The sequence below is a fragment of the Sorex araneus genome, chromosome 2, assembly GCF_027595985.1.
Source record: "Sorex araneus isolate mSorAra2 chromosome 2, mSorAra2.pri, whole genome shotgun sequence".
Lineage (NCBI taxonomy): Eukaryota > Metazoa > Chordata > Mammalia > Eulipotyphla > Soricidae > Sorex > Sorex araneus.
In genome coordinates this window covers 355959491-355984686 of record NC_073303.1, presented here as the reverse complement: position 1 = coordinate 355984686, position 25196 = coordinate 355959491, and the positions used below count along the sequence as shown (strand labels likewise).

The 25196-nt window shown below is 49.3% G+C and overlaps 1 protein-coding gene across 2 annotated transcripts in view; it reads left to right on the top strand.

The window, feature by feature from the left end:
* The window catches only part of LOXHD1 (lipoxygenase homology PLAT domains 1), a 138619-nt gene that overhangs the window by 47041 nt on the left and 66382 nt on the right, over nucleotides 1–25196 (top strand). For both annotated transcript variants that reach the window (XM_004606103.2, XM_055128225.1), the window contains exons 13-19: nucleotides 6545–6699; nucleotides 7982–8142; nucleotides 12988–13064; nucleotides 13845–14041; nucleotides 17184–17376; nucleotides 21328–21488; nucleotides 24589–25060. In XM_004606103.2, coding sequence (XP_004606160.2) covers nucleotides 6545–6699; nucleotides 7982–8142; nucleotides 12988–13064; nucleotides 13845–14041; nucleotides 17184–17376; nucleotides 21328–21488; nucleotides 24589–25060 — 1416 coding nt within the window. The remainder of the gene's footprint in view (nucleotides 1–6544; nucleotides 6700–7981; nucleotides 8143–12987; nucleotides 13065–13844; nucleotides 14042–17183; nucleotides 17377–21327; nucleotides 21489–24588; nucleotides 25061–25196) is intronic.

Here is a 25196-nt window from a genome sequence, read left to right as displayed (position 1 = left end):
ATCCAGTCAAAGCTCTGCTGTACCCTGGCGGAAACAGTTTGCACAGTCAGATCTGCAGACTCGCAGGAACCGGGGACAGCCAGTACCGAGGGGCATCACTCAGTCTGCGGGTCTGACAGCTCTGGCTTGGCAGCCGCATGATTTGCCTTCTGGAGGGCTCTCCTTCACAGAAGGATCTAGGCTATTCCAGGGTATTTGTGCTTAGAGAAGGGAGGGAGGAAAGTCCTGGCCTCATCCCACGGTTAGTTAGTCAGTGAGGCCCCGAGCGGGGCTGCCCCTCCCGGCTCAGTGGCTGTGTGCTGTCTGGTCGCGGTCGGCACAAAGACCTCTCTGCAGATCAGCTCCGCAGCACTTGCTTCCTCGCCGCTTGGGACTTTCCCCGGAGCGTATCTCACTTTACCAAACCAGAGCTGCCCCAGCTCAAAGGAGACCTGCCCACTTTGTGTGCCAGAGTAGAGCCTACGGATGGGGACATCGGGGGACCCTATTGCCTTTTCCTCACCAATTTTCATATTCATTTTGAATTTGTTAACTTTTTTTGGCGGGGGGGCATTCCCAAGTGGTGCAAGCCCCTGCTGGTGATTCTCAGCCAACCTACCTGGTTGTTCGATGCTAGGGCCCGAGGTTGTGGTGCTGCTTAGGCCCTGCAGTGCCAGGGATGACCCCAGACCCACCAGCAGTGCTCAGGGAATGGAGGGTGATACTCAGGGACCACCTGGTGCTTGAGGATTGAGTCAGGGCTGGTTATAGGCAAGGTGCGTGCCTTTACCTCTGTCCTGTCTCTCTAGCTCCCAGAGGAATTCTTATGCCGACAAAACCTCAGAGTCTTGTCCTGTCTTTCCAAGGCCCTGTGCAGACTCAGCCCTCCTCTTCCCAGTTCTTGACTGTCTTTTGGAACTATCCCTCCCTTCCTACCTTTGAACCAGACACTTTCTGGCATCTCACTTGGGATCGAGAATGATTCCAGGAAGTTGCTCCTGCCTTGAAACCATACTCCTACCTCTGCCCAGCTCCTCCTCTCTGCACCTGCTGTTACATACCCACCCTTAAACTTGAATCCCTCCTCCCTTCCTTCATCATCCTGTTTCTCCTGATGTCCCAGGGGGTGTCACTCTTAAGGGTAGTGGCAGGGATGGAGTGAGGGGTGGGGGTGTTAGTGACGAATCTCTAAGAAGTCATCTAGGGAGAGGAAAAGGTCCTGAGCAAGAACTAGGTAGACTGAGGAGGAGGAGAGGCAAACTTACGTTGGAAGGGGCAGGTCTTGGAAAACATGTAACGAGGAAATGAGAGTTAGGTCCTCTCCCTGCCCAGGAAGTGGGTGGCAGCCTTTGCAGATGAAGTGGCTTTTGCAGGGTGCTCTTCTCTGGGTAGGAATCTGACAGATTCTGATTGTGGTGACATGGACTAGAAGGAAGGGTATTGATGGCAAGCCTGCAGCTTTGAAAGCAGAGCCCAAGTGTGAACTATCTAAGCTGTTGATTTTTTTTTTGTCTTGATGCTTTATAGAACCACTTTGATAAAAGCAAAATCTAGGGTGCGGCATTGAGTCAGAGACTGTGCTGCCAACAAGGCATTTTGATGCTTCCTGCGGGGGGTCGTTGGCTATACCCTGGAGCCCAAGGAGCCCAAAGAAACTTGGATCTTTTCCTCCCAGCTGTTCTTCCCAGTGCTCACAAATGTCCCCTGTGCTTGGAATGTATCCATACCCTCATTCATGTCCCCAAGAACTCAGATCTTCATTTTTGCCTTTGAATGCTTCTTGGTGACACACTATCCCATTCCCTAGACCACTCCTGTATTCCATGGGTGCCAGAAAATAGTCAATAGTGTTCAGGATTTTTTGGAAATCCCCCAATTGGAGCATGGTAGATTTGCTGAGAAATGAGTTAGAGACCAAATATAAACTCAGTTCTCTAAATTTGAAAGTGTGTTCCTTTTTAACTGAAAAGAACTTCTAACCAACCAAGCAATTAGTGCAAAGTCTGACAGCTAAGAGGTTTTTGGGGTGATTGCATTAGTAACATAGACGGGGTGACCCTGACAAAACACACATTGGGCCACAATTTATTTCTACCTTGTCTTCCCCTTGGGAGATCCATGGAGGAGTAAAATCAGTGAAATCCATGTTCTCCACTGTGTGCCCAGCAGAAGTGATTACATGCCACTGTTGAGTGGGCAGGAGACCGTTGGACTCAAGTGCTAGAAATCGTAGCTTCTTGTTAATCAGGCTGAGCTGTAATTTGTAAATTAAAGTACAAGAGGTTCTGGTACTTACCCATCTGTTTAAAGTCTTTCACTGCGGAAGGTTGACAATAGAATTTTTGTTAATTGTCCACAGACGCCTGGCTCCTTCTTGAGGAGGTTGGAACTTGGTAACTGGTGCTGTAGGCTGGGCCCCTGGAGAGGATTAGGATCCCAAGAACTTCCAATCCAAGAACCTTTGAGTCTAAACAAAGGAGGCAGAGCTCCTTAAGCGAAGGGATTTCTGAATCCTCTTGTGAGTTTGCTCTGGGAATTGCCTAATAGTTTCAGCTTGAAAAGCAGCACGGATGTTTGTGGAGGTGCCCTATGGTGCAGGGACAAAGTGGGGGACTTGCTCTGCTCCTGAGCTCTCTCATTTCATGCTAAGTGGATGCTTCTCATTCTTCTGCTCACACACTCTGTCCCACAGGGCACACACCTCAGCATCATCCTGTCCTTTAGAGCAAAGCCAAAGGTTCCAAACCTTCCAATTATCGGAAGCATTTAGTTTTGCAGTTTTAGAACCATTTGAAGAAGTCAGGGGTTGAATGTCTGAGACTGTCACTCTGGGTGAGGAGATGGTGGGAGCTGGAGATGTTCCATCCTGGTTCTGTGTCTGCCTCTGTCCACCTCACTCAAGGCGGGCTGGGCCACACAGCGGTCATTCTCCTAACTAGGACTTTTGCTGCACTGTGCTAGATGGGTTCACATGTTTCATGGATAAATTTAATTTTCAGGTGTCTCTACACAGGCAATAAAAATTGATATATATTTTGTCCTTATGAAAAAACTAATTTTGTGTGTTGAGCTAAACTTCCTGGTGAATTACCTATTTCCCCTGGATGTTCTGTTTGTTTGGTGTGTGTGTGTGGGGGGGGGGGGAATCATACCTGCCAGTGCTCAGAAATTACTCCTGGCTCTACATTTAGGGGTCATTCCTGGCAGGCTTGGGGGACCATATGGGGTGCCAGGGATGGAACTCGGGTCAGCTGTGTGAAAGGCAAGCACCCTCCCTGCTCTACTATTGCTCCATCTCCTTACCCCATACTTTAATCTTCATCTTAGGTCATCAGCTGTGTCTAATCTCAGAAATAATAGTTTTTCTTTGAAGCACTGAGATTTGCCATATGTTCATGATAGCGTTTTATACATATGACATTCCAACACCGCAGCTCCACCAGAGAATCCACTTCCCTTCACTATTTTCTCAGGGATTCCTCCCATCCACAGCCTCAGTTTTATAGAACAGTTCTATGTGATTCATTAAAAAAACACTTTTTATTAATTTGTTTTTGTTTTTCTGTCATATTTGGTGGTACTCAGGGCTTACTCCTAGCTCTGCATTCAGAAATCCCTCCCGGTGCTGTTTAGGGACCCTATGGGGTAACAGGCATCAAACTGAGGTCGGCTGTGTACAACGCAAATACCCTACCCACTGTACAATCACTTTGGCCCGAATGTACAATTCATTTTAATGCAGTCTCAAGTATATGATTCTATAGCATTTAGTATATTCATAAAATTTGGCATCACGATCAATTTCAAAACAGTTTCATTGCCCAGACCTACCCTACTCCTTAGCACCTGCCCATACCCTGGTCACTTTCTAGTCCTGACAAGCTATACTCTGCTTTAATTTCTACAAATTTGCCTGTTTGGACCATTTTTGATAACTGGAATCACATGTGACCTCTTGTGTCTGGTTTCTTTCACTTTTCAATGGTGTTTTCAAGGTTCATCCATCTGCCTGGTAGCAGGTATCATTTTTTTCTTCTTGATGGATAATATTTATTGCTACCACATTTGACTATTACTAAGCATAGGGGTTCCTACTTTGTTTATTTTGATGATGGTCATTTGAACATTCATGTACAATGTTTTGTGTGGACATCTGTTTTATATTTTCTTTTCTTTTTTTTTTCTTTTTTGGGTCACACCCGGCAATGCACAGGGGTTACTCCTGGCTCTGCACTCAGGAATTACCCTTGGCGGTGCTCAGGGGACCATACGGGATCCTGGGATTTGAACCCAGATTGGCTATGTGCAAGGCAAACACCTTACCCGCTGTGCTATTGCTCCAGCCCCCTGTTTTACATTTTCTTGACTAAATATATCTATGAGTGGACCTGCTGCCTATATGGCAATTCTGGTTACGTTTTGGAAGAATGAATTTTTTTCTTTTCTTTTTATGGGGGGTGGTGTCACACTGGCAGTGTTCAGGGTTTACTTCTGGATCTGTGCTCAGGGATCACTTCTGGAGGGACTTGGGAGGTTCTGGGGATCAAACCAGGGACGGGAAGTGCCCTGCTCATTTTGGTTCCAGAACTAATTGTTTTTCAAAACAGCTATACCATTTTGCATCCACATAGCAATGTGTGAGAGTTCTGATTTCTCCACATCATTGTCAACACTTATTTTTCTTTATTACTTTTTTTCATTATGGTTTTTGCTATTCTGGCTCTCCTGTAAGTTCCATGTGAATTTTAGAATTCTAATAGAATGCATTTAATCTGTAAATTGATCGCTGGGATTGGTGGTGGGACAACCTATTCCTGAAACCCTACAATGAACAACTTTGTAAATCAGGGTGCATTAATAAAAATATTTAAAAAATTGGTCAGGAGCTATTGCCACCTGAATTATTCTGGGGTGAAATAATGAACTGGGGTGCTTTTTTATTCATTTATATCATATCACCTTTCATTTATTTGAAACTATTTCCTAGTTTCTCAGCACATGTGGTTTCCACCTATTTTCTTAAATTTATCAATAAATTAAATTTAAGAGCCAGGGGTAAACTCTGAGCATCACTGGGTGTAGCCCAAGATGAGGTAAGATGAGGCCTCGTCTCATCTTTTCCCACTTTCTGCACTCCAGCCATATTGACCTTCTCCCTGCTCCTGAAATACTTGCTGCTCTCCCCCATCCCTGGGCACCTGCTGGGCCCCCGCCCTGCCCCTCCCTCTGCCCTGCTGCTTTCCTCTCTCCATGGCAGGCTGGACCTTTGCACTGGCACACTCTCCTCTCTCAGAGCTTCCTACGACCAGCTCCTGTCACTAACATTTGAATCCAAACATTGCCTCTTTGCAGCCAGTTATTTTCTGCATCTCTAAGTCATCTTCACCCTGTCATTATCCCTCTCCTGACACCCATCACACATGACTCCATTCTGTGGCCTTGGTTACAGGTATCACGAGAAATGTTTCTGCTCCTAATCTGTTGGTGACACGTGGCTCAGCTCTCCTCTGTGGCCAGTTTAATGGCAGCAAGAGTCTGCAGCTGAATCCTTCTTCTGACACTGCTGTGTAGCACCTACTGGACTTCAATTAACAGATGGAGGGGGGAATGAATGAATGAATAGATGAGTTCTTGAAGTGTGAAGTGAGACTGTGGTTTGCAGGCGGGTCCTGCTTTCTCTTCTGGACATCTGCAACCTGGGAAGAAGTGACCACATGTCCCACAGTGGCTGAGTGCTGTGGCTTCCTTTCTGCTTCTCCTCCTGGTGTGGTATTAGCACCGGAGAGTTCTGAAAACCAGGGGAGGCTCTGGATCACAAGGAAAAGGAACCTTGGGGTTGGAGAGAAAGTAAGACAGGGTGCTTGTCTTGCACACAACTGGTCTAGGTTTGATTCCTGGTGTCCCATATGGTCTCCTGAGCTCACCAAGAGCCAGGGGCTAAGCCCAGAGTGTCACAGGGTGTAGCTAAGGAAGGGAAGGGAAGGGATGGGAAGGGATGGGATGGGAAGGGAAGGGAAGGGAAGGGAAGGGAAGGGAAGGGAAGGGAAGGGAAGGGAAGGGAAGGGAAGGGAAGGGAAGGGAAGGGATGGGAAGGGAAGGGAAGGGAAGGGAAGGGAAGGGAAGGGAAGGGAAGGGAAGGGAAGGGAAGGGAGGGGAGGGGAGGAGAGGGGAGGGGAGGGGAGGGGAAGCGAAGGGAAGGGATACGACACAACCAGAGGCAAAGAGTTGAATGGTCTCAGGTGCCGGAACGGATTAGACAAGTGGTCCCAGCATTGCCAGCTCCATCAGCGGTTCTTGGCGGAGCGTGTAAACATGCCACTTAGTGGTTCTGAAGGGGATTATGAAGTCTGGCCAGGCCCAGGCAGCTCTGTCTGTCTAGGGGCAGGGATTTATAGATGGACTGGCCACATGAAGGGGCTACAGTGGGATTCAGATAGTGGGGAAGGGAGCAAATCTGCACAGATGAAGCTGGGCGAGGAGGCGGCCGAGCTCAGAGGTTGTGAAGGGGCAGCAGGGCCAGGGTTGGGAGCTGCTGGCCAGCACTGTCCCTCTCTCTGCCCTCCAGTGGCCCGGTACCGTGTGACTGTGTGCACGGGGGAACTTGAAGGTGCTGGAACTGATGCCAACGTCTATCTCTGCCTTTACGGTGACGTGGGGGACACGGGGGAGCGTCTGCTCTACAACTGCCGGAATAACACCGACCTCTTTGAAAAGGGCAATGTAAGTCGCACTGATGCCCTTGACCCCTTGCTGGCATCCCCACGCCCCTTCCACCGCTCCCCTGCTCTGCTCAGTGGAGATATGGCTGGTCCTGGGCCTCTGCCTCCAGACACATTCAGTCTGGGGAAGTAGGATGGGACCATTGGGCAGGAGGACCACTAAGCTACAAGAAGAGGCCCCTGGGGGTACAGCTGGGGAGTAGGCGTGACCCCCTTTCTTCCCAAGGAGGATTCTGGGGCCCAGGTGTGGTCAGGTTTTCCAGGCCAGGGGAGGCAGCACTGCAGGCCTGACCACACGAGGCACGAGCACTGGGCACCTTCTTCCCTCCTATTTGACAGAAACATCAGAGGTGAGAGGTCGGGGTTCTGCTTCTCACATGCGAGAGTCCCCTCGCTTTGCCCTCTCCACCAAATAGGAACACAGGAAGAGCAGACACATGTGGGGTTACTTGCCCTGCCCTACCAGCTGCCTTCTTTTACCGGGCTCTAACTCGGGGGCAGGCTGCCTCCCTGGGGGCCAGGTGGGTGCTGCCTGGTCCACAGCCCCTGGGGATCTCTCAGGAAAGAGTCTCGGTGGCAGTGCGAGGGGCTCCAGGGGGACCCCTGCATCCTCTTCCTCCCTGCAGGTTGAGCCTTGGCCAAGGCTGAGCTGTGCTTCTCTGGCCCAGGGGGGCTGGGAGCAGACTCGGCTGGGGCAGAGGGTACTGTACCCGAATACCCCGAATTCCTCTCCCTGGCCCACCTCCACCTGCCACTCCCTTCTCCTGCTCCCTCTGCCTCTTTTGCTCCTCACCCCCATGCCCTGCACCCGGTGGTCCTGACCTGGAGGCACCTGGGTATGTACAGGTGGATTTGAGGCATTTCTGGGCTTTTTGCCTGTTCCCATGTGGCGAACCTGAGCTAAGACCCCCAACCTACACTCCTCCTTCCCCTGTGAAAAGGGAATCTGAGCTAGGAGTGAATTTAGAATAACTGTTGGGGAGTGGCATCAGCTGAACCTGCTCCCCTTCCTGGGCACAGGAGCGCGGGGTGCTGACTTTTGGGAAGAGATCACAGGGCACAAGGCCATCCCTCTCTTAGCCATAATTTACAGCCCTCATCTGGGGAGCGGGTGTGACTTGGAAATCCATTCCAGGGGGCCTAGGGGAGAGAAGCCTTCCTGTTCAACGTTTCCGATTTCTGGACCTCGCATGCGGGAAAGGGGAATCCAGGGCGGGGGGGGCGGGGGTGGGATGCCCCGGTGTCCCGATAACGCCTCATATCCCTCCCTACCCCCACCCAAGGCAGACGAGTTCACCATCGAGGCGGTGACCATGCGGAAGGTGCGGCGCGTGCGCGTCCGGCACGACGGCAAAGGCGCGGGCAGCGGCTGGTTCCTGGAGCGCGTGCTGGTGAGGGAGGAGGGCCAGGCCGAGAGCGACAACGTGGAGTTCCCGTGTCTCAGGTACAGCCTGGGGGGCAGCGAGTGGGCCGGGAGGAGGTGGGCCCCGCTCTCAGCCCCAGCACCCCGCATCTGCTGCAGCGCCAGCCCCGCCTACCCCCTGTCTAACCTATGCGCATCCCAAACTGTGGAGACGTTTTGTTTATGTTGGTTTGTTTGGGGGTTGCACTGAGTTGTGCTTATGAGGGTTGGGGAGGCTCCCCGTGGTGCCCCGAGAATTCTGTAGTGACTGAACCAGACCCACCCTGAAAAGGTGAGGATGGAGGTGGAGTCTGTGATGCTACTGGGGCAGATGGAGTTGGGAGCAGGAGCCTAGCCACCAGCCTGCTCTGTGACTCTGGGCAAACCTCTTAACTTCTCTGATCTTCTTTGTTTTCCAGCATGCGTCCTAGAGTGAAGGGGAAGGCAAAACGGGGTTGCACTTGGGAAGGAATCCTGACTGCTAAAGACATAAGAAATTCTGATCATAGTGCAGCAGGGGTGCCCAGCCCTCAGCCCCACCCCGCAGCCCTTCTACCTCGAAATCCTAAACCTTCATGCATTTTAAAGAAAAGCATTTTTTTGGAGGGGTTGGGCCGCACTTGGTGGTGCTTGGGTCTCACTGCTGCCTCTGCTCTCAGGAATTAACTACTCCTGGTGGGCTTCAGGGACTTATGGGACATGGGGAGCTTGAACCTGGGTCACATGCAAGGCAAGTGCTTTACCCCCTGTTCTATTGCTCCAGCCCTGGAATGCATTATTTTTTATTTATTTATTTTTTAAAAATTTTAAAAAATTTTATTGAATCACCGTGAGATAGTTACAAGCTTTCATGTTTGGGTTACAATCTCACAATGATCAAACACCCATCCCTCCACCAGTGCACATTCCCCACCACCAATACCCCGGGTATACACCCCCTTTCCCACCCTCCCCCTGCCTCTAAGTCAGACAATATTCCCCATACTCTCTCTCTACTTTTGGGTATTATAGCTTGCAACACAGAACACTGAGAGGTTATCATGTTTGGCCCATTATCTACTTTTGGCATGCATCTCCCATCCCAACTGGTTCCTCCAGCCATCATTTTCTTAGTCATCCCTTTTCTATTCCATCTGCCTTCTCCCCTCCGCTCATGAAGCAGTCTTCCAGCAATGGGGCAACCCCCCTGGCCCTTGTATCTACTGTCCTTGAGTGTCAGTCTCATGTGATGCTACCCTACACTCCACAAATGAGTGCAGTCCCTCTATGCTTATAAATGGATAAACATGGAGAGTATCATGCTAAATGAAATGAGTCAGAAAGAGAGGAATGCATTATTTTTATAGAGGTTATTCCCAGCAGGGCTCAGAGGGGCTGGGGGTCACTCCTAGGAATGCACAGTGATAGCCAGGGGTTCAGTGCTCTGGGCCAGCAGCAGTTCTTGGGACATGCTAGTTCCAACATGCAGTGTTGGGATTGAACTCAGGGTTTCATACAAGCTAGTTCTATGCTCATCCCCTTCCAGCCACACCCCCAACCTGAGAATGTGACTTTAATCTCCCTAAAGCTGCTTTTCACTTGATACCTCGGAACGGGGAAGATTTTGTGTTTTGTTTTTGCTTATTTGTTTGTTTTAATTATTATTATTATTATTATTGTTGTTGTTGTTGTTGTTTCTTGGTTTTGGGGTCACATCCGGTGATGCACAGGGGTCACTCCTGGCTCTGCACTCAGGAATTACCCCTGGTGGTGCTCAGGAGACCATATGAGATGCTGGGATTTGAACCCGGGTTGGCCGCACTCCAGGCAAACGCCCTACCCGCTGTGCTATCACTCCAGCCCCTGTTTTAATTCTTTTTAAAATTGAATCACAGTGAGATACACAGTTACAAAGTTGTACATAATTGGGTTTCAGTCATATAGTGTTCCAATACCCAGCCCTTCACCAGTGCACATTTCCCACCACCAATGTCCCCCGTTTCCCTCCCACCCCCACTCCCTACCTGCCTCGACCGCAGGCACTTTTCTTCTCCTGTCGCACATTGTGGTTTGTAATACAGATACTGAAAGGCTATTTGGTATATACCTTTACCTGCTTTCAACACTCAGTTCTGGGACTGGGAAGACTGAAGACGGGAAATGCTAAAGAGGAGAGAGTAAGGAGGCAGGTAGAAGGTGATGGATAGGATGAGTGTTAGTATTCACCACGAAGGAAGATATACTGAGGAGTAGATATTTAGGAGGAAGATCTAAGCTGCTTCCCGGGCCCTCCCTCGCCCCCTCCCCCCCAAGTTATTTTTCCCCAGGGAGGAGGAGGAACCAGACTTATTTACCAGTTTCTTTGCCAGAATTGGAAAGTGGTAAGATTTTAGTTCAGTGTGTGTGTGTGTGTGTGTGTGTGTGTGTGTGTGTGTGTGCGCACATGTATAATGTGAGTGTGCGCATGTATGTATATGCCTGTGTGTGCTTGCGCATTCCTGGGACCCCACAGTGACAGAAGCACAGCAGACTGCCTCACCCATTTAGCTACAATCTCACTCTCAAACTGGGCCGAGGTGTTTGAAGCTGAAAGGAAATGACTATATTTGGAAACATCTATTAATACCCGACCACTATTTAGGTAGAAACGGAAATGACAAGCCGGGGCTTCCTCTCCCTACTGGGCAGCCTGGCATGGGCGAGGGGTGGAAGGAATGCGGGGAGAACAGACGGGGCTCCCCAACACCCAGGGCTGCCTGCCCCCCCCCCAGGAACACACAGCCTGTGCACCGCCCAGCTTCTCCCCTGCAGATTCCGTGGCTGTGGCCGTGATTGGCACGGCCTCAGGGGCAAAGACAAGAGAGGAAGACCCCTCGGTGTTGATTTGAAGGGCTCCAGCCAGCAGCCCCCAGAGAGCTTTCCTCCTCGGTCCCATGAACCACGTTTGTGTTTCTAGCAGAAATTTCTTGGTGGCCTGGATTCACAGCACCAAGACCCATAGGAAGTGGGACTCCTTAGCTTCCTCCTAGCATTGCAGTGTCTGCCAGCAGCGGCCGGGTGAAGCGGGGGCCCAAGGGAATGCTGGCCTTGAGCTTGGGAGTGGGGGACCCCTGGAGCAGGGAGTTGCCGCAGGGGTGGGGGCTGAGCTCTGTGTTCACAGATGCTGAGCCCCAGGCAGGAGGCCTGGGAATGGGCAGGTGCCTTGTCTTCCTCGGGTGGGTCCTGAACCCCCCGGGACTGCCTGCGTCTGAGCTGCCAAGATGGGCAGCATAGACAAAGAGGGTGAAGAGCCTTGTGCCAGGAGGCCTGGACGTGGGGTGGGATTGCCCTGCAGTGCACCGAGGGCCTCGCCCCTGTGCCTCGCCTGACCATGGAGTGTCATGCAGGCCAGGAGACTGCAGCAAGGTCTGATGGCTCGGGCTGCGGCCCTGTGTGTGGAGGGAAAGGTACTTCCCACATGAGCCAGCCCAGTGCCTTTCCCACATCGGGAACCCTGAGAGCTGGGTCTCGGCTCTCAGACCCGCACAGTACTGAGCAGAGTTCCCACTCCTCCTGCTGGATCCCTCCATGGAGACTGCAAGCCAAGTCCCTTCACCAAGAGCCTTTCTCATTTCTCTGACTTCCTGTTGTGCTTCTATGTGTCTCACCCCTGTCCTGGCTGCGGCTTCAAGAGCGTCCCTGTCTCTGTGGCTGCCTCCCTGGATGGCAGGTTCTCTGAGAGCTGAGTCTGTTGTCATTTAAAAAAAAAATTTTTTTTTAATGAATCACCATGAGATACAGTTACAGACTTACAAACTTTTGTTTTTTTCTGTCTTTTGGCTTGTTTGGGATCACACCCAGCAATGCACAGGGTTATTCCTGGCTCTGCACCCAGGAGTTATTCCTGGTAATGCTTGGGGGACCATATGGGATACTGGGGATCGAACCCGGGTTGGCTGTGTGCAAGGCAAATGCCCTACCCGCTGTTATTGCTCCAGCCCAGACTTATAAACTTTCGTGATTACATTTCAATCATACAATGATCGAGTATCCATCCCTCCACCTGTGCTCATTCTCCACCACCAATGTTCCCAGTATCCCTCCTGCCACCCCTACCATCCCCCCACTGGCTCTGTGGCATTTCCTTTTACTCTCTCTCTCCCTTGGGGTGTTAATGATTTGCAATACGGGTACTAAGTGGCCACCATGTTTGGTCCATAGTCTTCTTTCAGCATGCATCTCCCATCCCGTGTGAACCCTCTAAGCATCCTTTACTTGGTGGCCCCTTCTCTATCTCAGCTGCAATTTCCCCAAGCATGTGAGACTGGCTTCCAAGCCGTGGAGAGATCCTCCTGGCCCTTATCTCTACTCTCCTTGGGTGCTAGTCTCCCATTCTGTTACTTTATATTCCACAAATAGTGCAGTCCTTCTATGTCTGTCCCTCTCCCTCTGACTCATTTCACTTAGCATGATACTCTCCAAGTCTGTTGTCTTAGTCAGAGCTCCAGCATGGGCCACCCCCACGGAGGGCTCTCGAGAGAAGAGGTGCTGTCTCCCGGGGTAGTGTTGCCACACAAGAGCCCAGTTTTGGAAATGGGATTTTTTTCTGTGATTGCCAGGAGGCTGCACAAGGGAACCATCTCTCCAGCCTCACCACCTGGCATCCTCCCTTCACTTCCAGCCTCCTGGCCCATCCCTTCTGATCAGACCAGCTCCTGTTGCCTTCAGAATGCAGGTTGACTCCTTGTCTTCCCTCTAATCGCAGCCCAACACCCCCTTTTCAGGACCACACTCAGTCTACCGTAGGGGTTGGGGAACCCCTTGGTTCTGAGCACTGTTGAGTCCATTCTCTCCACTAACCTCAGAATTCAAGTCTCCCTTGTGGTCTGGACCTACCTGCAGAGCTGACCCACCTTGTTTGTCCACCAGGTGGTTGGACAAGGATAAGGATGACGGACAGTTGGTCCGAGAATTGCTGCCCAGTGACAGCAACGCGACGCTGAAGAGTAAGTTGTCCTGGCGAGCCCGAGCTGGTGGGGTGTCCCTGGTGATGGGCACCACCCCTCCATGACAGAGAGCAGCCCCTCATGCTTTACTTTTCATTTTCATTTTCCCTGGGGGGAGGAATTGTCGCACCTGCTGATACCCTCAGGTCTGCTCCCTGCACAACGGATGGGGTAGGGAGCCGTGTGGTTCCAGAGGTGAGCCTGTGACTCTCTCCTATAGTGCTCTTCAGCTCTCAGAACCATCTCCCCCATGGATCTGAGGGGAGGAGGGCCTGGAGGTCGGGCCAACGGAGCTATGGTGCCAGGTCCTGCCCACAGGGAACAATGGCGGGAACAGGAGCTGGCGGTGCCGGTGCCTCTTCCATCCAGGGCTACTGAGGATGGCCAGGTCCAGGGGAGGCTGTCGCAAGGACATTGGGGCTATTTTATTTCTCCCCTCCAGTGGATGTGTCGTTTGTTGACAGTATTGTAGAGCTCAAGTGCCAGCTCATCCCCCCCTCGGAGCCCCCTCTTCCTCTCCACACCCTCACTCCCTCCAGAACCCTCCTGCGGACTTTGCTTCCAAGTGCCAAGTATTGTCCTGGAGGTGTTAGAGCTTTTCTTGCTGGTGCTGTTTCAAAGTGCCTGAGTTTGTCATTAGTTGCAGACAAAATTTCAAGGAAACTTCTCTCCAGAGCAGGTGGGGGACCCCCGTGAGACTGTTCTACATCCACTACCTCCACTACATCACCCTGCACTAACCCCCTCTCTCCCTTCTGCCTCCTTCCTGGGGCCCACCAGACTTCCGCTACCACATCAGCCTGAAGACAGGGGACGTGTCTGGGGCCAGCACGGACTCCAGAGTCTACATCAAGCTCTATGGGGACAAGTCTGACACCATCAAGCAAGTCCTTCTGGTCTCGGACAATAACCTGAAAGACTACTTTGAACGGGGCCGCGTGGATGAGTTCACTCTGGAGACGCTCAACATTGGAAACGTAAGCCTTTCCCTGACGGCGTGGCCCTTTCACCCTTCACCTGTTACACCCACACATGGCTCACACACACTCACACACGTATACCCACTCATGGCTCACACACACACACGTACACCCACACATGGCTCACATACACACTCACACACATGTACACCCACTCATGGCTTACATCCACATCCACACACATAGACTCACACATATACACCCACTCATGATTCACATATACACACTCACACTCATGTACACCCATGCACGGCACACATACAGTTACACACATACATACACACATACATGGCTCAGATACACACTCACACACATATACCCATGCACAGCTCACATACACAGTCACACACACATACACCCATGCACAGCTCACCTACAGATACTCATATACATAGACTCAGACACATGTACACCCATGCACAACTCACATATACGCTCTCACACATACTCATACACACGTACACCCATGCACGCTTCACCTGCACCCACTCAAAAACATATACTCACACACACGTATACCCACACATGGCTCATACATGCACACTCACAGACATACACATATGCCACATACAACTCACGTGCACACACTCACACATACACTCACACACATGTATACCTACACAAGGCTCACATACACATACACTTACACACACACACTCACATAATACATTCACATATTCATACACATATGTAAACCCACATGTGGCTCACACACACTCACACATATACCCACAAATGGCTCTCTCGCACACTCATACAAATACATACACTCTCATATACACACTCACACATTCATACACACTCATATACACAATACACTCTCATGCATTTACACACATACATACACTCACACACATGTATATCCACAGATGACTCATATACACACACTCACACTTACACACAGTCATTCACATTTACAAACTCACACATTCACTTTCACAACAGTCATTACACATGTTCATATACAGTCATGCTCTTGCACACACATTCACACTTCCATATACACTGTCATAATACTCTCCAGTTCCCCACAGCTCACAGGTTTATATGCACAAACACACTCACACACACTCACACACGTCATGTACACAGGGGCCCATTTCACAGGGAAACAGTGCTCAGCTGTGTGGCAGCTGCAGGGAAGTGAACAGTTGGTTAAGGTCCTAGTGTCTCTGGGGACTGGAATATGGGCTCCCAGTGACTGTACCCCCATACTTCCTTCACCCACTTAGCCAGGGCCAATGTACCTGGGGTACAGTACATTGAAGGGGACAGAAACAAGAGTGAAGAGCCGAACAGAGGCCAGAAACAACTTCCCAGTCCCAAACTCAAGTGCACTTCAGGGGCTGAGGCCCCAAGACCTTGTATTTTTAGGGCACACAGCCAGCTCACTCTGGTCCCTGAGGACACCCAGGCATCTCCCTTGGTCATACCTCCAAGGGACCCCACTGCACATTTCTGAGGAACAGAGTCTAAACTTCCAGATGTCATCTACATAATGGAATACTATGCAGCTGTTAGAAAAGATGAAGTCGTGAAATTTGCATATAAGTGGATCAACATGGAAAGTATTATGTTGAGTGAAATGCATCCGAAAGAAAGAGACAGACATAGAAAGTTCGCACTCATCCGTGGAATATAAAGTAACAGAATGGGAGCTAACACCAAAGATTAGTAGAGATAAGGCCCAGGATGTCTGCCCCACAGCTTGGAAACTGGCCTCACATGCTGGGGGAAGGGGCAGCTGAGGTAGAGTAGGGAACACCTAGTAGAGGATGTTGGGAGGACCCACTCGGGTTGAAAGATGCGTGCCAAGTAGACTATAGATTGAACATGAAGGCCACTCAATACCTCTATTGTAAACTATGACGCCCAAAAGGAGAGAGAACAAAAGGGAATGTCCTGCTGCAGAGGCAGGGTGGGGTGGTGGGGGTTGGGGTGGTGGTGGTGGAAGGGATACTGGGAATATTGGTGGAGGAGAATGGGCACTGGTGGAGGGATGTAAATGATCACTGTATAAGTGAAGTGCAAACATGAAAGTTCATAAGTTTGTAACTGTACCTCACGGTGATTCATAAATAAAAAATAAAATAAAAACCTAAAAAATATTAAAAGAAAACTTCCGGATGTCAGTATTGGAACCCTTCCTTGGAACATCTGAGCTACACTTCACAAGGAGGAGCCTGTGAAAGTGGAGACAGAAATTCCTCTTTGCCACCTGCCTGCCCCTTCTGGGAGCCTCCCCTATTTCTTGAGCCTTCCTCTATTTGTTGGGGGAGCTTGTGCCAGTCATCAATACCTTTAAAGAGTTAAAACAATTTTCTTTTCGGGGCTGGAACAATAACACAGCGGGTAGGGCGTTTGCCTTGCACATGGCTGGCCTGGGTTCGATTCCCAGCATCCCATATGGTCCCCTGAGCACCTCCAGGAGTAATTCCTGAGCTCAGAGCCAGGAGTAACCCCTGTGCATCGCTGGGTGTGACCCAAAAAGCAAAAAAAAATTCTTTTCTATAAAAACCTGTTTTACATGTTAAGCTGAATTCACTATTATAGAAAGAAATCCCATTCCCTTTACTAGGGACTTAGAGTCACAGCAAACTCTTAGGTGAGATATCTAGGGGCACAGACCTGGTGATTTGGGCCTTCTTGAGCTTTTAAAGCCCCCTTCCCCTAATAAGTCATAGAGCCTGGATGCTGAGGGCCGAGGCCCCAGCTGTTGATCACTCCCACATTTCCTCTTGCTTGCATGTGTCAGTTATTTCACCTCCATGTGCGTCCATTTCCCCATCCATCACGGAGGAGATCCGAATGGGACTGTTATTGGCATTAGCAGCATGTCCCTGATATATACATGCATATCGGAGTCGCTGGAACAACTCTCTGTCAGGGCCTGACCCATCCCTGCTGGAGCACTTGGCCTTGAGTAAGCACCAGTCTTCATCTCCTCATCTTCAGACACTTCCTGTCATACCAAGTAACAGACAGCCATCCCGTTGTTACTCTTCCCTGCCTTGGGCGGTCACAGGCCACAGCAGAGATGCTCTCCCTTTGTACCTGTTTGGGACAGGGAGGGGAGGAAGGGTGGAAGTTTCTCTGCCCCCGGCTCGTTGATAACTCACAACCCCGGGTTGCCTTCCAGATCAACCGGCTGATTATCGGGCATGACAGTGCGGGCATGCACGCTGGCTGGTTCCTGGGCAGCGTCCAGATCCGCGTGCCCCGCCAAGGCAAACAGTACACTTTCCCTGCCAACCGCTGGCTGGACAAGAACCAGGCCGACGGACGCCTGGAAGTGGAACTATACCCCAGCGAAGTTGTGGAGATCCAGAAATGTATGTGGTGGAGGTGGAGGAAGTGGTGGGACATGAGTGTTGCATCCCCCTCCTCCCTGCACTGTGGGACAGAGCTGTGGGGGTGGGGGGTACTGGGGGCCATGGGTCTCCCACTCAAGGGGTGGGAGTGGGGAGATCAGTGGGACTTCAATTGCCTCTGGTGTTTTGAGGGAAGAATATTATTATTATTATTATTATTATTATTATTATTATTATTATTATTAGGGAAGAATATTCTGTTTTATAGTTGGAGACACTCAGATGAATTTTTTTTTCTGGGATAAAGGCAGTGGATGACATTCATGAAATATGTACGGTATGGGGCTGGAGGGAGAGCAGATTGGGTAGGGCACTTGCTTTGCATGTGACCAAACCTGGGTTTGATTCCAGGAACCACAGATGATTCCTTGAGCAATTCCAGGAGAGATCCCTGAGCACAGAGCCAGGAGTAAGCCCTGAGCACAGCTGGGTGTGGCCCCGAAACAAAAGAAAAGGGCTAAAATCATTTTAGCCCTGTGTTCAAGGGGACTTTTGACATACAGCTGTGTCTGTCTGGAAATAATAATCAGAGGGGAGCAAGCTGTTGGCTTCTTCTTGAGAATATTCTGACCCCTTTTCTGTGTCAGCGTTGCGCAGGGCTCTATAAGGGTACTCTGAACAAATCAGTCCCCATTCCTGTTCTGGTGAATTCACATCCACTAGCAAGACTTACAACAAGTAGCTGACCTAATAACCCATGAGAAGGAGGCCACAAATGGAGTAGGTAAAGGGAATAGCTATGATGTGGGGCTCTAGAATGTTCTGGGCCAATGTGGCAGCATCTTGGAGAGAAGGTGAGGTTTAGGGTCATGCAGTGGGGGAACCATCAATTCTGGAAAGGCTCAGAGAAGCCCACGGTCATCTAGAGCATTTCTCAACTTTGTCTCGGCCATGACCCCTTCCAACCTTGCTGCTCCCCTGGGACTCCCATCCTACTGGTTGGTCCCCTATTTAAACCATCTTCACCTCTGGCCTCCTTGGACTATCTGGGAGCCCTCAGAGATCCAGATGGCTCCTAGTGGGGAAATGCTGATCTAGAGGGTCAGCAGGGCGCTGGGACCCATATGGGGCACAGAGAGTCTTATCTTCCCTACCTGCACTTCTGCACAGACCCCAAAAGTATCTGCCAAGGATCACTCAATGGGCACTAGGCCCAACTCACCTCTTTCTATCCTGGAACATCTTTTCTCCTGTTTATTTTCTATCCCCACCTAGCCTGTAACTTCCTGAACATCTATGTTCCATACACATGCTTGGTTATGGGCTTGGTTATTAGTACAAGAATCAACTCCTTCTCTCTGTATTTTATGAATTAATGCTTGACTCACATCAGAGTAATACAAGTACTAGATCCTGAGAGACTGATAAAAAAGCAGTAGTTACCTGACCTACTTCCTTCCCTGCCCACACCCCTTCATCAGAAATGAAGACCTTTGAAATTCTTGAGCGTTGTCGTTTTAGAGCTTTTAATTCCTCTGGAATTTATCTCTATATTTTTAGTATTGCACTTATGAATTTCTTAATATTTCAGTGACAGACACTAATTACTGACTTTTTAATATGGAAGAGGTTTTAATATGTTTTGTTCCATTTCTGGGCCACACCTGGCAGAGCCTGGGGGCTACTCCTATCTCTGTGCTTGGGGGTTGCTCTCAGTGATGCTCAAGGGATTATGCAGAGCCACAGACTGAGCCCAAGTTTTGCTGCATGCAGAGTCTGTGCCCAGGTTATTGAAATCTCTCTCCAGTCCAGATTTAGCAATTTTTTTGGAGGGGGGAGATAAAGGAGGCAGCACCTAAGGGCTTACTAGTGTGCTCTGTGCTTAGGGATCACTCCTGTCCGTGCTTGGGGGACAGTATGTCATGCTAAGGATTAGACCCGGGTTGGCCACTGGCAAGTACTATCTCTCTGGTCCCCCTGATTTAACTTTTAACACATGCTTACATGCACACTTCTCTTATGTTCAGCCTTCAGTAAGAATGTATCAATTTATAATTTTTATATAATAATTTTTATTCATTGTTGACTAAATGTTATTCACCTATTGTATATGAATGTACTTCATTTTTTGTGTGTACCTTTTTGATTATTAGGAGTAAATAACAGCCTAATTTTCCATGTGCATGGTTTTTTAGCCTCTCTACACTTATTTGTTATAGTCTTCTAGGTCTGCCCTAATAAATACCACATACCAAGTGACTGAAACAAGAAACATTTATTTTCTCACAAATTTAGAGGCCAGCAGTCTACAGTCAAGGTGTGAGAAGGACACACATACTTTGGAGGCCTCCTTGACTTGCAGAAGGTGACCTAGAACCTAGATGGCCACCTTCCAGCTGTGTCCTCATATGATCCTTGTGGTGCCAACTCTCCGTTCTAATATGCCTCTTTTCCATGACACCTGCCCTAGTAGGTTGAGGCATTTTAACTAAATCACCACTTTAGAGGTTCTGTTACCAAACAGTACAAGAACACTGTGAAAGAGAGTCAACATTGGAATTTGGGAAGAGCACAATTCTTCCATCTCTCCAGTAGAAATAAATTTTTAGCTAGTGTTCAGCCCCAGCAAAATTTCTCTTGGTTTCCTTTTGCCATCTCTTCCCCTCACCCCCTTTTCTATTGTACAACTTCATTTAGGAAGCTTGGACCTGCCTGAAGCTATCCTTTGGGACTTCCTGTTATCATCTCTGGGAAGCTCCTTTCTTCTGTGTAATATCATGCTTATTGGCTTCATGTCTTCCTCTTCTTTGGTTCATGCCTTTGTTTCAGAAGAGCACATTCTCCACAGGTAGTTTCTGGAGGAAAAGTGTTGTGATATGGCCGATTTGGCCAACATTCCTAATTGATTAGTAGTTGGCTTGTGATAGAGTTCTGGGCCCAGGAATCATTTTCCTTGAGAATTTAGAAGGCATTATTTGTACTACCATCTTTGAGTGCTCCTAATTGCAGTTGGGAAGTTTCTTGCCATTCTGTTATCCAACCCTTTGGGGTTTTGTCTTTTTTTCCCCCTCTGAAATTTTATGTCGCTCTGTGTGAGTGTGTATGTATATTTGTGATTTTAGTTTTATCCATTGTTTTGCTTACTAAAGACTCCTTTGATTTAGACCTTTTTTAAAAAAACTTTTGGAACATTTTCTTGTATTAGTTCTTTGATTATTTTCAACTCTACTTCCTCTGTTTTCTCTGGAACGGAACTTTTAGATGCTAGACTTCCTTTGATGTTCTTACCTTGTTTAAATAATTTCTCATTTTGTTCTTAGGAAATCCCCTTTCTGTCTTTAGGGGCTGTCGTTGACTTTATTCTGTGGTAGGATGTTTATTTCATTTGCTAGTTGTTAATATGCAGTATTGGTTCCTGTTCTAAGAAGGTTCATCTTTATCTATTTCAATTTTGTATAATGCTACCTTCCTCTTGTTCTGAGAACCAATGGAGGGAATAGGATGGGGGAGTCTGACTATTGATAATGCCATTTTTTACTGAATTCCATGCACTCCGTCTACTAGCTCCCCTTCCCTCCCAAATCAATCCAACTCCTTCAGACTCAGAATCTTCTTCTCAACCCTGAACATCTCACACTGTAATATACTGGACGATGCTCCATCTAGCTGAAAGTGACAAAACTAACTTGAAAATAGAATCATGCTATTGTTTTATAGCATTGGTGGGAGGGCTGGGATAATCCCTTGGGGGGAAAATATGCCCCCTGAGTTCTTCAGAGACTTGCATGCTCTCTATTGACGAGTGTCTCCTCTAGTGGTTCATACATGTAATATCTTTGACCCTCTCACGGCTTGATAAGTATTATTTCCAAGTATAGGCCTTCCAGTTCTCCCTGTAGAGATGTATCTGCTGACCTCACCTGGATAGGCCTTAGTCTGACTGTTTTCTCTGCTTGCCATGTGCTCACCCAGTGGTCCACTATGAGGTGGAGGTTTGGACAGGGGATATCGGTGGCGCCGGCACCACTTCCCGAGTCTACATGCAGATCTACGGTGAGGAAGGCAAGACGGAAGTGCTTTTCCTCACCAGCCGCTCGAAAGTGTTTGAACGGGCATCCAAGGACACATTCCAGGTGTGTTGGGGTATGGTGGAGGGACTGTCCTGGGGAATGTGAAAGTGAAGGGGCTCATTGTGATCTGTGTGCTTCACCCCTGACTTTTTGTGAGGCTCTCTTGAGGAGAAGAAGGGTGCTGCCTTATCCCCACCTGGATCCCTTCCCTCCAGATCTCTCTGGTGGGATGTTTCCTGGGCTTGTTTCTCAAAGCTCTGCAATGGTACCAACAGGTGCTGAGTCTTAGGATGGCTCGAGCTGAGGTGTGTCTAGTTTAGCAGAATGTGGCCCTAAACCCCTGGACACTGTACCCACTTCCCGCTCTGCTACCTGAGCCTCTAGTTCTCTTGCCTACAGGGCCGTACTTCCCAGGCAAGACTGGGGAGGGGGGCTGGGGTCTCATAGCTGTGTTCCGAGTGTCCTGGGCCTCTGTACCTTCCTTTACATACAGAAGGAAACAGAGGAGCATATGAACATATGTCCATGCTGTATGTGTATATGAGCAGGCCATGGGCAGGGAGGTAGAGTCATGCTTCCTTCTGTGTGTGTGTGTGTGTGTGTGTGTGTGTGTAGATGTATGTGTGGGGCACACATTTGTGCCGGAGGGTATGTGTGTGTGCTTGTGTGCCACAGTGGCTTGGCCTTCACCAAAGAGCCAAACCAGCGCCCAAAGAGCAAGTCCTGCTGACCAGGCCACGGATGTGGGTGTGTGGAGTGAGGCTTCTGCCCTCCCGCTACAGTGCTGAGTAGACACAGGCCTGGTGTCTCCCCTCTCAGAGCTTCAACTTCTGGATTTCTGGTACCTTCCTGAGGTGATCACTGTCATCCTTATCAGGAAGAGTCCTTGGGGAAGTTCCCGGGACGGGAACCTATAGGGCATTTCTGGATGTGGTGAGCGCATTCATGGCAGGGCAGGCTGAGGGAGAAGAGGGCGAAGGGCTGGGATGCTATGACCTGGAAAACTCTGGAAAACATATCTGGCTTGGGTACTGAGGAAGGACTTACCAGGCCAGAGTTGGTCCCCTGAGTCGCTGAGAGGAATAAGTTCTTTCCCGGGGCACTGGGATGCATTTCGGCTATGAATTTCCTCATGACTGTGGGTTTGGCTACCATGTGGCTCATGAAGAGTTTTAAAGCATCTACCTCAGAGACCTGAGTTCTTGTGGAGGATTTCACCTGTGGGTTCTGTGGATTCAGAAGGAAGCTTAATGGGAGTAAGTAGGGCTTGGCTGGGAGAAGGGTCAGATACCCAGGCAGGGTTCCATCACCATTGGGAACCCCTATGAGTGACCTCCCAGCACAGACCCCTTGTGAGTCCTCCCTGGAGCTTTGTCAGGCCTCACCTCACTGTGAAGCATGTTGAAGGCCCAGGAAGAAAGACCTTCCAAGAAGATCCTTAGAAGAAAAGCTAAATCCACCCACACTGCCCAGAGTGTAGCCACAAGTGAGGCCTCCAGGAGGAGAGAACAAGAACAAGAGACCCTGTTTGTACAGAAGATCCACTGAAGGGGACAGAAACCACCTCCTGTAGGCAAAACGTTGTACAGCCATGCTAGATCTGAGCTCTCCAGAAAAAGAATAAAATATGTACAGGATAGGCCTCAGAGGAAGGCAGGCATTGTGTGTGTGAAAATCTTCTTCTTGTTCTTTTTCTTCTTGTTCTTCTTCTTCCTTCTTCTTCTTTTTCTTCTTCTTCTTCTTCTTCTCCTCCTCCTCCTCCTTCTCCTCCTCCTCCTCTTCTTCTTCTTCTTCTTCTTCTTCTTCTTCTTCTTCTTCTTTTCTTCTTCTTCTTTTCTTCTTCTTCTTTTCTTCTTCTTCTTTTCTTCTTCTTCTTTTCTTCTTTTTCTTCTTTTCTTCTTTTCTTCTTCTTCTTCTTTCTTCTCCTTCTTCTTCTCCTCCTCTTCTTCTTTTCTTCTTCTCATTTTCTTCTTCTTTTCTTCTTCTTCTTTCTTCTCCTTCTTCTTCTTCTTCTCCTCCTCTTCTTCTTTTCTTCTTCTCATTTTCTTCTTCTTCTTTTCTTCTTCTTCTTCTTCTTCTTCTTCTTCTTCTTCTTTTCTTCTTCTTCTTCTTCTTCTTCTTCTTTTCTTCTTCTTCTTTTCTTCTTCTTTCTTCTCCTTCTTCTCCTTCTCCTTCTCCTCCACCTCCTCCTCCTCCCCTCCTCCCCTTCCTCCTCCCTTCCTCCCTCCCTCCTCCCACCTCTTCCTCCTTCCCCATACTCCTCCTCCCTCTCCCCCCTAGGCCTCTCCCCTCCCCCTTCCTCCTCTTCCTCCTCATTACAAAAGTTAAAGATTATTGACACTGAAAGGGGTAAGAGAAAGTTGCAAAGCATGAACTAAAACATATATAAAATAGAAAAAGATAAAAATAAGTGCTAGAAAAGCTTACCCATCTGAATAAATCAGTTTTACTTCAAAGTAGAGGAAGAAATAAATATCATCTGGGTGAAAAAACTGCTTAAGCAGAAATGTAGAACAGAAACAATAGGAGTGACTGATGTGTATGATTACTGTGTGTGAGGATATGTGTGAGTGCATATGAGTGTGAGTGTGAATGGAACATGTGAGTAAATGTGTGAGTGGATGTGAGTCTATGAGTGCATGTGTTGGAGTGAATTAGAATATGAATGTGAATATGTATGCATGGGAGTATCTGACTGTGAATGTGTGAGTGTGCATATCTGTATGAGAGCTCGTGAGTGCATATGAATGAATATGTGAGTGAGTGTGAGTGCGTGAATGTGAGTGCATGGAAATGAATAGGAATGTGTGAATGTGTGTGTGATTATGTGTGAGTGAATGAGAATGTGGATGTATATGCATGTGTGTATGAAGATGAATGTGTGCATATGTGTATGTGAGTGAATGTGAATGTGTATAAGTGTGTGAGTGTGTCTGTGAAAGGAGAGAAACAGGGTTGCAGCTTGGCATCCAAGGGGTTTAGAAGAGTTACCTGTGGATGGAGAATGGGCCAGCTGTCACCCACCTGGATAAGGTAGGTTAGAGGGAGCACGGGGACCTTGGGTCTCTTCATTCTATGACTTGGCACTTGGGTCTGGCCCTGCAGGGGCCATGGGGAGGAGGCCACCCCACCCTCCTCCAGCATCTGCCCTGCACCCTGACAGCTGGAGGCGGCCGACGTGGGAGAGATCTTCAAGATACGGCTGGGGCACACGGGTGAGGGCTTCGGGCCCAGCTGGTTCGTGGACACGCTATGGCTGCGGCATCTGGTGGTGCGGGAAGAGGAGCTCACGCCCGAGGAGGAGGCCCGCAGGAAGAAGGAAAAGGACAAGCTGCGGCAGCTGCTGAAAAAGGAGCGGCTCAAGGCCAAGCTGCAGAGGAAGAAGAAGAAGAAGAAAAAGGGCAGTGACGAGGAGGATGAAGGGGACGAGGAGGAGGAGTCCTCATCTGAGGAGTCGTCATCAGAGGAGGAGGAGGAGGAGAGCGAGGAGGAGGAGGAGGAAGAGGAGCTGGAGCCCGGGATGCAGGAGGTGATCGAGGAGTACAAGTTCGATGCCCATCGCTGGCTGGCCCGGGGCAAGGAGGACAATGAACTTGTGGTGGAGCTGGTGCCCGCAGGCCGGCCGGGTCCTGAGCGTAAGGCTGGGGAGGGGTCAGAGGGTCCCTGAGCAGTGCAGGGAGGGGAAGATGTTCAATTGTCTCACGTGGAGACCCACCCTGGCTCCCACATACCTCTCCTGACCTGTGAGGGACAGGACAGCTCGCCAGGGAC